General features: G+C 36.3%; 1 protein-coding gene across 2 annotated transcripts in view; it reads left to right on the top strand.

Annotated features, from left to right (window-relative positions):
• The window catches only part of MYO16 (myosin XVI), a 626,143-nt gene that overhangs the window by 444,173 nt on the left and 166,815 nt on the right, over window positions 1-15,155 (top strand). For both annotated transcript variants that reach the window (XM_023217640.2, XM_023217641.2), the window contains exons 24-27: window positions 946-1,021; window positions 6,369-6,544; window positions 9,214-9,294; window positions 9,537-9,742. In XM_023217640.2, the coding sequence (XP_023073408.1) occupies window positions 946-1,021; window positions 6,369-6,544; window positions 9,214-9,294; window positions 9,537-9,742 (539 nt within the window). The remainder of the gene's footprint in view (window positions 1-945; window positions 1,022-6,368; window positions 6,545-9,213; window positions 9,295-9,536; window positions 9,743-15,155) is intronic.

Genomic DNA, 15,155 nt, shown 5'->3' with positions numbered 1-15,155 from the left:
GGCGGATGCTCACCCTCCCCTCACGGCGGATGCTCACCCTCCCCTCATGGCGGCGCTCACTCTCCCTCATGGCGGCGCTCACTCTCCCCTCACAGAGGATGCTCACTCCCCTTCTTGGTTGTTGCTCACTCTTGCTCAGGAGTAATGAGGCTTCACTGGTTTTGTGTCTCCCCTTATCCATTTCCGGTTCACACAAGACAGAGAACAGACTGTGACACACTGACCCTGGTGCTATGCCCCAAGGTATATTTTCAAAGGTAAGCCTTTTAAAGAATGTATGGCTGATCAGCTTTCCATGACCGCTGAGATTTCACACTTAGTTGACACTAAGAGAGCCAACAAACTATTTCAGTCTTCAAAGATCAAGTTTCTCAGCCTCTACTAGTATGCTGATGAAATTATATCGTAACATCCTTCAAATTGATTCATAAGTCACCTATGGTGAAGAAAATTGTCCTTTAGAAATCCAGAATTAATTATTTCCTATGTGTTCTTAACTGTAAAGACTTCAGAGTACTAATTCTTTAAGTATTCAAGCAGAACTTTTAAAATTAGGAGACTATTAAATTTCTCAAACTGAAATCACACTTCATTCACAAAGCTTCCCAAGTGTGTTTACTGCGTTTAGTGAATTTTCCGAGCAAGTTAGAGTCCTTAAGAATAAAGGAGACTACGTGAATGTGAACTATTACTATTTGCTCTTAGCTTGGCGATCAAAGGAGACCTTCACAAGATCGAACAGAAGAGCGTTTCGTTGTTTAATGTACAGAATAAGAATAGGCATATTATAGCTTTGAACTTGCATGTAATGTGAACTCTAAGACCTGAAGACGCTTCTTTTATGAATAATTTAAAACTTCACCTGGGTCAAGTTATCCTTTAAAGGAATTTATTTTCACAGTCATGTTTAATCATTAGTAATTTTGCTGCTTTCTTTTATTCTAGGTAATGTATGATGTTGTTGGGGCAATTGAAAAAAATAAAGACTCCCTTTCACAGAATCTTCTATTTGTAATGAAAAGTAAGTTGATTTTTTTTTCCTGCTCTACACTGGTTAAAATGCCATGCATCCATTATTTCTTTATCTCTGAATATTTTCCTATAAAATATGTACCAACTAAAGCATAATTGAAATACCTTTTGCATTCTAATACCTAGAATAATAAGAAATGGGTCTTGCTGCACTATATGTTTGCTACAATGTAATTTGGAGTCCAGTGGAAACCATAATTTAACTAAGCTTTTAGCAGATAGAAATGTAAAATACCTTTACTACTTTAGTGGGTTGAATATAGAAAAGCTTTTCTGTGAAGACTAATGAAGATGAGTATGACTTCCAACTTTATTTAGGCCACAATAGGGTGAATTTCATTACTTAAGATGACTCTGGAGCACAACTAAGGGTGGCATTTTATTCTTACGTACTTTCAGTTATAAAATATGAATGCTCACTATGTAGGAGTAGTAGAAATGGAAGGAGTATATATATGTATACACATGTAAGTTTAAATTTATGGGACCCTTCTACTTAGTGAGCGTTAATACTTTATATGCATATATCTACTATAATTCTACACTATATACAGGACCATATACAAAATGTATATGTGTGATAATTAAACGTATATTCATACATATATACATAATTCTGTCTCTAGTAATTATTTTCATAGCAGTTCTGCAGTGATTCACATTTTTCTAATAACCTTTTTAGTGAATTAAAACATTGCATCTTGTATGCTTTAAGGTGCTATAAATGAAATAGTCATTCATCTTTAAAAGAAGCACAGGATAGCTTTTCATGAAATAGTTGAATGCTCTAGCATTGAAAATAAGAAATCCATATCACTTCTGGTTTGAGAAACATATTTGCCTCAAATTACAGCAACACAGTTGTAATACATTGTTTTTCACTGAAGATTGTTCTGCTTGCCTCTAGAACTTAGGTTTATTGTGAGCTCTCTTAGCTGAAACTAACGGAAAAAAAAAAAAACAAGGAATAACATTATGAAGATGGAAAGAATTGGTCTTATTTATCATCATTAGAAAATTTTCCTTTTAGTGTGTGACTATTTGCACTTTTATTTATAATGCACTTCCCTGTCTTTTAGGAAGATCTAATATATAGCATGTATTTAAAAGTTTACACAATGCTTTTCTTACTTTTGTATTTCATGGTGATAGGATGTATATGTGTGTGTGTGTGTGTGTGTGTGTGTGTATTTAGAATGAAAATATGATGGCTAGTGATACTGCAATTCTACTTATCTTAATAGAGTGCCTATATTTTAAAATCATTCTTTTATATAAATTTGTACACAAAAAAAGTTCCAGGAAAAATACAATTGAGTCTTTTTTTTTATTCTTTAGGAGGTGGGTGCTTCTGAGCAAAAGGACAGAATTTACAATGTGCCCTTTAGTATTTTGTATTTATACAGGAGGTGTCAGATTTTTTTTTTTGTAAAGGGCTAGAGAATAAATATTTTAGACCTTGTGCACCATAAGATCCTTGTTGCAGTTACTCACCTCTGCTGTTATAATGTGAAAAACAGCTGTAGACAATACAAATGGATGTAACTGTGTTCTGATAAAATTTTATTTACAAAAATAGGCAGTGGGCCATGTTTGGCTCAGGAGCCATGACTGCTCACTCACTCTATCATAAAAGCAAAATATTTGTGGTTGCCAACATGTTTTATGAATCTGTGAAATACTTTGATGCTTGTACATCATTATTAAAAGCAAATGTAATTCATAAATAATAATTTTTATTTGCAGTTACTTTGCTTATAGTATCTAATTCAATTTTCATAGCATCAGAAAGCTGCCAGTTGAGGAAGATGGTGAAGTCTGTTGTAGAATCTACACAAGCAGAGCTGTGTCTCTGAGGCCGCTAACCAGGTGCCAGGTGTAGTCAGGGAGCTTGGAGACAGCTCATAGAGACACGCAGCAAATACACTCATTTGTGCCTAAGATTAGAAGTAAAGTCTACTTCACTCAAAAGGAGGCAAACAACAACAACAACAACAAGAAAGCCAAAATCTAGACTTTTAATTCTACTCACAGGAGTAGGAAATTTTAGGATTTAGGAAAATTTAGGATTTACTGTCAATTATGTTAATAATTATTGAGCCTTTTTTTTTTTTTTTTTTTCTGTGTGTCTCTGTACACTTGCTTATAAGTTAGCGTATCCCACTTTACAGGTAGAAAGACCCTGGACAGTGATTGTAGATCCCAGTAAGGGACACTTCCGCTCTCAGTATGTATGTAGAGTGACATGAAGAAAATGGTTTGTGATCAGTGACTCCTTGATGTGAATGACGTAAATATGCCTCTTCACCAGGAGTTCCTTTGCTAGGTTTTAAGAGGCAAATGGATAGTAGAGTTCTCTTTGAAGTCCCGGAGGGAACTTGCTGTCTCCTGCCATGTGCTCAGCTGTGGTCAGGGCTCTCCCGTTAGGGTCCCAAAGCATTATGGCGTCTCCCTGTGTCCATAGGGTGACATGAGTCTTGCTATACCTGCAGCCTGACCACATGATTCAGGGAAAATACAAAACTGGGTCAGTTACATATTTTGGACCATATTTATGTCTCATGTTTTCAGTTTTTTAAATCTTTTATATTTTTCTTTAAAAATTTTTTTGCACTACCTAACTTCTCAGTAATGTTTTCAGTTTTATTAGAGGCATTTTCTCAATTATCTGTGTTTTCACTTATACATAGACCTGCTATAAATATAAATAATAATTGTTTAATTATGTATTTAAATTGGCTATACTATTATGTATTTATCATTTAACTTTTTATTTTGAAGTGGTTTTAAACCTCAAGTGACAGAATTATTATAAAGTACTCCCAGGCATCCTCTTCCCAGGTTCATTTTTTTCATTTCCTTTCCTTTACTGTCTTGCTATCTTTCTTTCTATCTCCTTCCATCTTCTGTGCTCCTCTTTCCTTCCTGTGTCCCGTGTGTGTGTGTGTGTATGTGTGTGTGTGTATGTGTATGTGTGTATGCGTGTGTATGTGTGTGTGTGTGTATGTGTGTGTGTGTGTGTGTGTTTACTTTCTGAATCATTTGAAAGTAAGTTGCTTGCCTCTTCTTGTCTAAATACTTTGGTGCCCACCCTAAAAGAAGGGACATTATCTTAGATAACTTCAGTAAGTTATCAGAATATTCAACAGTCATGTACTGCTCATATCTAATCCAGAGTTCGTATAAAGTTTTACCAATGGTCCCACTAATATTAGCCTTGTATGGTCATTTTCTCCTAATTCAGGATCACTGATTGCATTCAGTTATCATTTTTCCTTTAAATCTGAGACAGTTCTTTAGCTTTCCTCTGTCTTTCATGACATTTTTTTAAATGCCAGTTAATTCACAGAAATCACTGTGTTTGAGTTTATATTAAGTAGGTTATGAATTTTTGACCAGGAGTCCCAAGAGGCAGTGGGGTATCCGTCTCGGCACATTACATTTGGAGGCGGTCACGGTTTGAAACAGGTTCACCGTGAGCACTGTGTAAGGTGGTGCTCTTCACCTTCTTCTAACATCAAGCTTGCTGTTTTCTCTTTGTTATTAATGAGTAATTTGTGAGAAAGTACTTTGAGACTATGTAAATATTCTGTTCCTCATCAAACTTTTGCCCATTAGTTTTATATACATTTATGATTCTTGCCGAAATCGTTTCTCACGATTGCAAAATTTTGATTTTCTTACCCCATCTTTCCATAAACAGTGGCATTCTACTATAATAATTCCCACTTCTTTATCTATTAATTAATTGATTAATGTACACTCATGAATTCTTATGTTGTTCAGTGAATAATTATTCATTACTATCATTATATTGATGCTAAAATTGTTTAAGATTTGAGCAGTAAGAACCCCTTCAGGTTAGCTCCTATTTCTTTTTGACATATTCTCTTGACTTTTTTTTTTTTTAACACTGCCTTACATTCTGGCCTTCCAGAAATGCTCCAGAATCATTCATCTTGCCTCAAATCTAGAATCAGACATTTGTTCAGGAAGCCTTGATTTATCTTAGAAAAGAATGGTATTCAGAAACTCCAAGATCTGGGGGCTGGGTGAGCTCAATGCTACTGGGGTATGATTGCTTTTAGGACCTTTCAGAATTTGAACATTTAAGATGTAAGTATAGATAACATATAGGTATATAGATCTGTAACTCTGTATTAACAATCATGGATTTCTCTTGCTCTCTCTAATTTTATCCCAACATCACAGGGCCTCTTTTGCATTACATAATTGTATCTCCTTTTCCTGACAGTTCTTCCTGCTTCCCTGTTCGTTTATTACCTAATGTAGGGATTTTTTTAATGGAAAGCATTACAGATATATATTATGTCACCCGTATTTTGCACCTGGGCAGGCAAAATGATTTGAGTGTGGAAAAGGTAGAAACTAAACTGCTTTGCCATGAAACGTTGCCAACTGTCTGATTGGCGAAGCATGATCCTAGTGATTTATGTTCATTATTTCACGTTTTAATTTTGCAATGATTCTCAAAGTAGGTACTGTCATCATTACTTTATAGGAAAGGACACTTAGGCTTAAAAACTGCCTACATGCAGATATAAGTAACACAAGAAACATTCCTTTTGATTCTTAACCACCGCATACATTGTTTTCCCTATGATTTTAAAATTTGTAACCCAAAATCCACTCATCTGAGCTCCAGTTTCTCCCTGAGGTGTCAAGAAAGAAATATGGACTCAGAATTATTTGATTTTTATAACTTAAACATGAAAATGTATCATTTTGCTTTTACCTTTTCAGCTTAACTGTGTTTTTTTATTGGTTTTTTTTGTTGTTGTTGTTGTTGTTTTGTTTTGTTTTTTAAATAAAAGGACACTTCTTTTCCCTTCTTTCACCTAGCAACTGCCACACCAAGTAAGGCAGGTCCTCTAACAGGTACTTACAGACGGCTCTGATACAGGTGAGTTAGGTCCTGGGGAAACATTTTCCTGAATAATTATTTTTCTGGAATGGGGCGTTTCTAATAGAGTCCGTAAGCCTTCATGATTTGACAAGTGCACAAAAGCCCCTTAAGTCTGAGCAGGTAAGATTTGGTTCTGAAAACTAGGATAGAAGTGTTACTCAGAGAACAAGGCCCAGTTGGGATCAGGATTCCTGGTCAAGGGTAGTGAATGTCAGAATTTGTTAATGATGTTAAATAGTGGAGGAAATAAAATAAGGATACAGGAAAACGTAGACTCCTCAATCTGCTGAGCCAACGACATCTTGCACCTAGAATGTATCAGTGGCTAAAGCTCTTGTATGAGGAGTAAGTTCAATGCTTAAGTAATAATTTTAGTGCCACTTACGATATTCATTTATTTATTTCCTAGCTAGTGAAAATGTCGTGATCAATCATTTGTTCCAGTCGAAATTGTCACAGACAGGATCCCTCGTATCTGCCTATCCTTCCTTTAAATTCCGAGGACATAAGTCTGCCCTGCTCAGTAAGAAAATGACAGCTTCTTCAATTATTGGAGAAAACAAGAATTATCTAGAACTTAGTAAGGTAGGAGTTCTTGTGATTATTGTTGGGTTATTTTTAATTTTGATAAGTATATTTGCTTCTTTTTAAAAAAAAAAAACACAATTTTGAATACCAAAGAAATAGATATTTTAATATAAAATATTAAGGAAAAGAATGTCTGTCTGATGCGTAACCATCAGAATGAAGGAAGAGTGGAGGAAGGTGCAGCAGAGTGGCAATTTCAATAGTAAGTGTAGTCTGAGTCATTTTATTGGTTGTCTGTGCAACATCCCAGTTATGTTTCATCTCTGACTGCCTTTTTGATGAATAGAAGGTAACTTCAGATACTGTAGGCTTAGAGGGAGTAAACTTAGCTATCTTATTCTGTTGATATTAATCACTTCAGATAATTGAGGTCTCTAAATGATAAACTGTTGTTTCTCTTATAGACATTGGGTATTGTTCAGGTGCTAGGATGTTTTTACTGCATATTTGTAGAGTTTTAATTGTATTGTATTATACTAATTTGTAATGTATATTTGTCTCACAAAAGTTTGGTTGTATATACAACCTCAAGATTCTATGTGGCCAAAGAGAACTAAAAACTCAGTGAAGAGTTGTTTCAAACTGATAGGAAACATGTATGGAGTGTTTTAGGTTTCTTAAGAATCCAGTGCCAGATGGTATTCCAGAGTGTTTTGCTTATGTCTACCAAAACTATAAAAGATGAGGAATATATTTGGGAAGGTGTTCAGGACAATCAATTTTAGAAATGCAATTGTTGCAGCTTCTGGAATACATTTTAGCTTACCAATCAAAATAAAAGCATAATTAAATTCAATTCTGTTTTAGAAGAGTCACCAAAATGTGTGTTAATATGAGTGTGAGTGTGTGAGTGTGTGTCTCCAGCCAGTGGATTCTAGAATAAAAGATCCTTTGATGTGGTTGTTTAGAACTAAACGGTCGTGAGAAGTAGTCTCTGCCACATAGGAAATGGCATTTAGTACGTTAAAAAAAACACATACACAAGGTTATCCTTATGAGAAAGATCTCTGTGCCTGGAGGTCTTCCTGAACCGTCTGGCCCCTCTTTTCTCAATCAGCCTAAAAGTCGAGAGCAAAAACTACCACACACAACTAACCTCAATTATTAAACATTACGAGTCGAGAGCAAAAACTACCACACACAACTAACCTCAATTATTAAACATTATCATTAGTCTTTTCCCTGCAGGACTGCAGAAGGCGGGTAATTCACAGTAGTTCCTCCACCCAGAAAGGGAACTGGAGTGTTCCATTTCAAGGGACAGAGAGTTATTTATTGTGATTATTCCTTAAATGTTCTATTTCTCACTTCCCTTATTTCTTCCCTTCAAACTCCCTTCATCCATGCACAGCCACCCCTGTGGTGAGGAAAATAGGATTTTCCCTACTCTGTAACTGAGTGTGACACATTGTATTGTGTTTGTAGAGAACGGGTTGATCTTGGCCCAGTCACTTCATTTTACGTTCCCTCATCAGTTCCAATGAATCACTTCAGACTGACGGTAGGTCTTAACAGAAGAAAATGAGCTATCATAATAGCAAAAGCACTAAATCCACAAGAAAGTTATCTCAGATTTCTTCTTGTATCAAGACCTTTTTTAAGAAAAATGATTTTAGATCAATAAGTCTATTAGTCTAATACATAATTTTGTGAAATGTATTAGTAGGTTAGTGGCTGAGGTTCCTTTTAACCCCGGGTGGAACTTAATTAATTGCCTCTGCCCTTTCTTTCTGCCCTTTCTTTCATTTTGGGCTCATTTTCACTGATTTTATGTCTCTGTCATCATGTAATCTTCCCTACATAGTATTTTTTTTTCTCTTCAGGGCTGTACGTATTTGCTTATTTGAAAAAAATAGAGTCTATTAGCATTTTTTACAGATAGGTAATTTAGTAACCTTTTTTAGTAGTTATAAAACAAGGAAGTGGAGGAAAGGGAAGAAAAACATGGTGAGAAAGCATCAGACCATTCATTCATTCAATTCCTGAGTGTACTTAAATTTAAGGGAACAGACCAATGATAATTGAAACATAAAATTTTTGTAACATAAAATAGCATCATTTTGCCCTAGAGTAAACTAAATTTCATGATAAATATGAACAGGTAGTAGCATAACCAGGATATGGTAGTGAGTTTATTGTACCACCAAGCAAATCAGGATCTATGTTTATTGTCACACCAAAATGGGTGCAGGATGTTGATAGATCTGATTTATACAACAGCCCTATACGTGAAAGGTTGGCAGTAACAGTTGTGATTTTACAAGTAGTTGCCCATTTCCTCAACTTATACACCATTATGAAAATCACTTGGCACTGGTTTTTATAAACTGTTTTAAATCCACATTTGCCTGTAAGTGAATGTACATGGATGTGAGACTTAATTTTTTGCTCTTCTGAACTGAAATTTAGTAAAATAAATTTGCTCACTTTTTCTTACTCTTCATTCTTTCTTCTTCCCTTCCTTTCTTCCTCCGTCTTTTCTTCTTCCTTCCTTCTTTCTCTCTGTTTTTTCCTTTCTCACTTTCCTTCCTTCCCTTCCCTCCCCCTCCCTCCCTTTCCTCCTTCTCCCCTCCCCTTCCCTCCCTTCCCCTCCCCTCTCCTCTCCTCTCCTTTCCTTTCCTTTCTTTTCCTCCCTCCTTTCCTTCTTTTCTTTCTTTTTATTACAGTTATTAAAAAAGAAAGGAACTTCTACATTTCTTCAAAGATTGGAACGAGGAGATCCAGTCACCATAGCATCACAACTCAGGGTTAGTGACGTTTTCAGATTTCAAAAACTTAATGTATGTTTATAGCAACTAAAGAGGGTTTATGTACTTTTTTTTCCCCATTTTTGGCAACTTAAATATCTTCAGAAAAAAGTAAACACACACACACAGAGTAAATGCATAATAAGATTTAAAGATATAAAGACTTTTTGTTTAAAAACTGCTTTATATTTTTAGCTAGTGTATCCTTTGGAGAATCAGTTGGGTTTTACTTCTCTCCTTAGAAATCCCTAACGGATATTATTGGAAAACTTCAGCAGTGCACTCCACACTTCATTCATTGCATCAGGCCCAATAATTCAAAGCTGCCAGATACTTTCGATAATTTTTACGTGTCTGCTCAGCTGCAATATATTGGGGTCCTGGAGATGGTGAAGATCTTCCGATATGGATACCCTGTTCGCCTTTCCTTCTTGGATTTCCTGTCAAGGTAAATTCTTCTGCTGTTAAAATCGTCGTTTTAGCTGCTGTTCAGTAAAGTACACTGACACTGACACTATTGCAGCAAGGATCTTCTGTTGTCTTTTTTGGCATTGCTTTTGTTGTTTACGTTTTCCTATCTCCAATAAACAAAATATTCTGGGAAACAAAGACACTGACAAAGCTCACGTAAAAAATTAATTACGCTGTACTGAGGACAGTGTCTTGGAAACCATTCTCATGTGTGGCTTTCAAAGCTTTCAAAGTGTGGCTTTCCTTGAATTAAATTTTTATAAAATGATTGCATATGATACTCACTGTTTATTATTTAAAAGGAGAATATATATAAGTGATTATTTACCCTTTTATATATGAACAAATATTATTGAGATCAGTGGTTGGCAAACTACACTCATGGGCCAAACCCAGCCTACCACCTGTTTTTGTGAATAAAGTTTTATTGGAACATGGTCACAATCATTTCTTTGCATATTGTCTGTAACCACTTTTGCACTGCAGTGGAGATAGACAGTGTCCCATGGTGTAAAATATTTGTAAAATGTTTGTTATTTGCCCCTTTAGAACAGAATTTTGTTGACCTCTGTTTTCTTCAATAAATTCAGGTGAAAAACACACTGTGCACAAAACAGTGCACTTATTCCTAGGATAAACTCTTGTCATGTGGCCTCATCTTCATGACTGTATTAGCCCTTCTCTGATGGTAGCCTTATCCCAGCCATTTGCAAGAAGAACCTAAACTCACCCAAAAGCAGTATCATCCCCTCAGGCTACGTATTTGTTCATATGTATTTTATTTGATCAGAAACTTTAGTCTGATTTTTAAGTAAATTATAATCCTCACTGAATAATCCATTTTAAATAAATTGGTTGATGGATAGTAACTTAATTTACAGATAGATGCTACTAAGCACTATTCCAGGCCTCATCTTTAGGTACATTGTTGTGCTATACACTCTAGCTTGATGAATGTCCCAGTTTAGGCAGGTAAATGCGTGTGCAAATAATGGCCATTCAGTGCTTGTAATGCTACAAAGGGTTGGAATATCACAAAGTGTTACAGACGCATAGTAAGGAGGTAATTTGGGATCAGAGATGGCTTTCAAAGATATTTGAAAGATATTACAATCCTGGTGAAAATAATGAGACTATCTGTTTTTAAACATTTAAAAAATAAAATGGGGTGGGCAAAAAGGAAATCAGAAGACATTTGGTAATTCTATATAAAATAAAATGAGATCTTAAAATAATACTGATGTAAACTAATATAAGTATTGCAAGTGTGAAATCTTGCATTTATGTTTAAAAATTAACGGTACAACTACAATATGAAAAAGTCTGTTTGATAAACCATTCATCCAAAAAGGAGAGATTTTAAGACTTTTGTTGACTAGTTTGATGCGAGCTACTATTTTGAGGAAGCTGTGAAACAAAAACAAAACAAGCAAGCCAACAAACTTAAATCACTACATTTGAAATATTTAATTCAGAACAAAGGGAATAATATTTAAACGATGACTAAAATTCTGTGTTTAATTTTTATAACATTTGTTTTTCCGGAAGAAAGAAGCCACATTTACTTATCGTGCATGTTGGTAAATTTTATAAAGACACATAGAAGAAAATAAACAACATATGAGTTCAGCTTGAGCCTTCCATTTTAAAGGGGTGATAGAACATCTTTAGAAGATAGAAGATAAGCAGAAGCACATGGGGATGGATGTATTTAAACTGCAGAAAATGTATTTCAGATAGACAAGATATTTGTGTTTAAAATTTAAAAGGTGCTTGTAAATAAGATAATAGACATGTTGTCTTTTGATTTATAAGGAATAACTACGAAGTTGGGCTTACATAGAAAAAAAGAACAGCTGGATATAACACTTCTGTGGCTTGTTGTGGACAGGAGTCTTGGTAGCTCTCACTGACTGTTGTGGGGCTTTGGAAGGGACGGCTCTTGACCCATCTTTTTCTGGTCCCTCAGTGGAAATCCCTTCATAGTCTTCAGAGATGCCAAGCCTGTTAAGAGCTGATATTTCTTACATTTTGTAGTGTGTGTAGTAAAGGTCAGCCTTCCCACCTTCTTAAGTATAGATGGTCTTTGGTTTGAGTTGTAAAAACTGTTGTTGTGTAAGTTTAAAACAATAGAGTCCCCAAATTTATCCCAAACTTTCTGAATCCGAATCAACAGGGAGTAGGAACTGGGCTCCCCCTGGTTTGTAGCTCCAGAGATGATTCAATATGAAATAGAATGGAGAGTGTCTGTCCTAGGCTGAGGTCTCAGGAAGTGATCTGCGGTGTCCTCAGAGGGTGACGAGCCTGGAGACGTTATGATTTAACTGTAGTAACTCCCTCTTTAGTGTTACTCAGAACAGCAGTTCTCTGACATCAGTGCACATCAGAATCACCTGGAGGCTTCTTAAAATATCGTTTCCTGGGCTCCCCACCCCAAGTTCAGATTCAGTACGTCTGGCAGAGGCCTGTGAGTTTGCGTTTTTTAAAAGTTTCCAGCTGATGTTAGCGTTGTTGCCATGTGGACCTCACTTTGAGAACCCCTGGCATGGAATCTCTAGTCATCTGGGGACAATGTTTTTGTTTTGTTTTGCTTCCCCCGAGCCAAATGTTGAAAGGGCACCAGTGCCTTGGTGATCAAAGCAAACTTGTGAGGAATGTATAATCTCCAGCCTCACCCCAGGTTCATTCAATCAAAATCTGCAAATTCATCACAATTCTTCAGTGGCTGGTATGCAGTTGAAGTTTGAGAAGCACTATCCAGGCAGACCTTGGTGACGTTGTAGGTTCAGTTAGGGACCACCATAATAAAGCTAATATCATAATAAAGCAAATCACATGAAGTTTTTGGTTTCCTGCTGCATATGAAAGTTATATTTGCACTATCCTATAGTCTGTTGTGTGCAGTAGCGTTACATCTAAAACACCGTATGATACCTTAATTTTAAAATATTTTTCCTAACTAATGCTAACAATGACCTGAGTCTTTGGCAAGCCATAATCTTTTTGCTGGTGGAGGGTTTTGCCTTGATGTTGATAACTGCTGACCCATCAGGGTGGTGGTTGCTAAAGGCTAGGGTGGCTGTAATAATCTCTTAAAATGAAACAATCAAGTTTGCTACATCCATTGACTCCCTTTGATGAAAAATGTCTCTGTAGCATGCAATGCTGCAGCAGCATTTTACCCAGAGTAGAACCTCTTTCAAAATTCGAGTCAATCTTCTGAAATCTTACCACTGCTTTATCAACTAAGTTTATGGAATTTCTAAATCCTTTGTTGTCATTTCAACAATGTTCACAGCATCTTCACCAGTAGTATATTCCATCTCAAGAAACCACTTTCTTTGCTCATCCATAAGCAGCAACTCCTCATCCATTAATATTTGATCATGAGGTTGCAGCAGTTCAGTCACATCTCCAGGCTCCACTTCTAATTTTGGCTCTGTTGTTGTTTCCACCACATCTGCAGTTGTTTTCTCCACTGGCATATTGAACCTCTCAAAGTCATCCATGAGGGTGGGAATCAATTGCTTCCAAAACCCATTAATGTTGATATTTTTACCTACCATAAACCACAAATATTCTTAGGAGCATTTAGAAAGGTGAATACTTTCCAGAAGGTTTCCAGTTTACTTTGCCCAAATAAATCAGAAAAATCATTATCTATGGCAGATATATCCTTAGAGAATCTATTTCTTAATAATTCCTCCTTGATCCATGGGCTGCTGAATGGATACTATGTTAGCAGGCATGAAAACAATATTCAATTCCTTCAGTAGTTATTGGGTGAACAGGTGAATTGTAAATAAGTAGCAGTGTTTTGCAAGAATTTTTTTTTTGGAGCAGTAGTTCTCAACAGTGAACTACAAATATTTAGTAAACCATGTTGTAAATTGATGTGCTTTTTTTCATATGTTTGTTGGCCACATAAATGCCTTCTTTTGAGAAGTATCTGTTCATATCATTCACCCACTTTTTGATGGGGTTGTTTGTTTGTTTTCTTGTAAATTTGTTTAAATTCCTTGTGTATTCTGGATATTAGACCTTTGTGAGATGCATGGATTGCAAAAATGTTGTCCCATTCTGTAGGCTGCCTGTTCACTCTGATGATAGTTTCTTTTGCTCTGCAGAAGCTCTTTAGTTTAATTAGATCCCATCTATCAATTTTGGCTTTTGTCGCAATTACTTTTGGTATTTAGTCATGAAGTCTTTGCCCATGCCTATGTCCTAAATGGTATTGCCTAGGTTTTCTTCTAGGGTTTTTATGCTTTTAGCTTTTACATTTAAGTCTTTAATCCATCTGGAGTCAAAACCACAATGAGATACCATCTCACACCAGTTAGAATGGTGATCATTAAAAAGTCAGGAAACAACAAATGCTGGCGAGGATGTGGAGGAATAGGAACGCTTTTACACTGTTGGTGGGACTGTAAATTAGTTCAACCATTGTGGAAGACAGTGTGGCAATTCCTCAAGGATCTAGAACCAGAAATACCATTTGACCCAGCAATCCCATTACTGGGTATATACTCAAAGGATTATAAATCATTCTACTGTGAAGACACATGCACGTGTATGTTTATTTTGGCACTATTTACAATAGCAAAGACTTGGAACCAATCCACATGCCCATCGATGATAGACTGGATAAAGGAATTGTGGCACATATACACCGTGGAATACTATGCAGCCATAAAAAGAATGAGTTCATGTCCTTTGCGGGGACATGGATGAAGCTGGAACCCATCTTTTTCAGCAAACTAACACAGGAGCAGAAATCAAACACTACATGTCCTCACTTATGTGGGAGTTGAACAATGAAATCACATGGACACAGGGAGGGGAGCATCACACACTGGGGCCTATCCGGGACTGGGGGGCAAGGGGAGGAAGAGCATTAGGGCAAATACCTAATGCATGTGGGGCTTAAAACCTAGATGATGGGTTGATAGGTGCAGCAAACCACCATGGCACACGTATACGTATGTAACAAACCTGCACGTTCTGCACATGTATCCCGGAACTTGAAGTAAAATTGATTTTAAAAATGGATGTGCTGTCATCCATGCTTTGTTACTCCATTTACATAGCAAAGGGAGAGTAGTCTTAGCAAAAGTCTTAGCAAAATTCTTGAAGGCTCTCAGATTTCTGGAATTACAAATGATAACTGGCTTCAACTTAAAATTGCTAGCTGTATTAGCCCCTAAAGAGTCAGCCTGGCCTTTGAAGCTTTGAGGCCAGGTATTGTCCCCTCTCTAACTATGAAATTCCTAGATGGCATCTTCGTCCAATAGAAGGCATTTCACCTACACTGAAAATCTGTTGTTTGCTGTAGTCACCTTTATCAATTATTTTAGCTAACTGTTCTAGATAACTTGCTGCAGCTTTACATC

This window comes from Piliocolobus tephrosceles, chromosome X, assembly GCF_002776525.5.
Source record: "Piliocolobus tephrosceles isolate RC106 chromosome X, ASM277652v3, whole genome shotgun sequence".
Classification (NCBI taxonomy): Eukaryota; Metazoa; Chordata; class Mammalia; order Primates; family Cercopithecidae; genus Piliocolobus; species Piliocolobus tephrosceles.
Note: the sequence above shows the minus strand (reverse complement) of the source record. Positions and strands in the feature narration are given on the sequence as shown.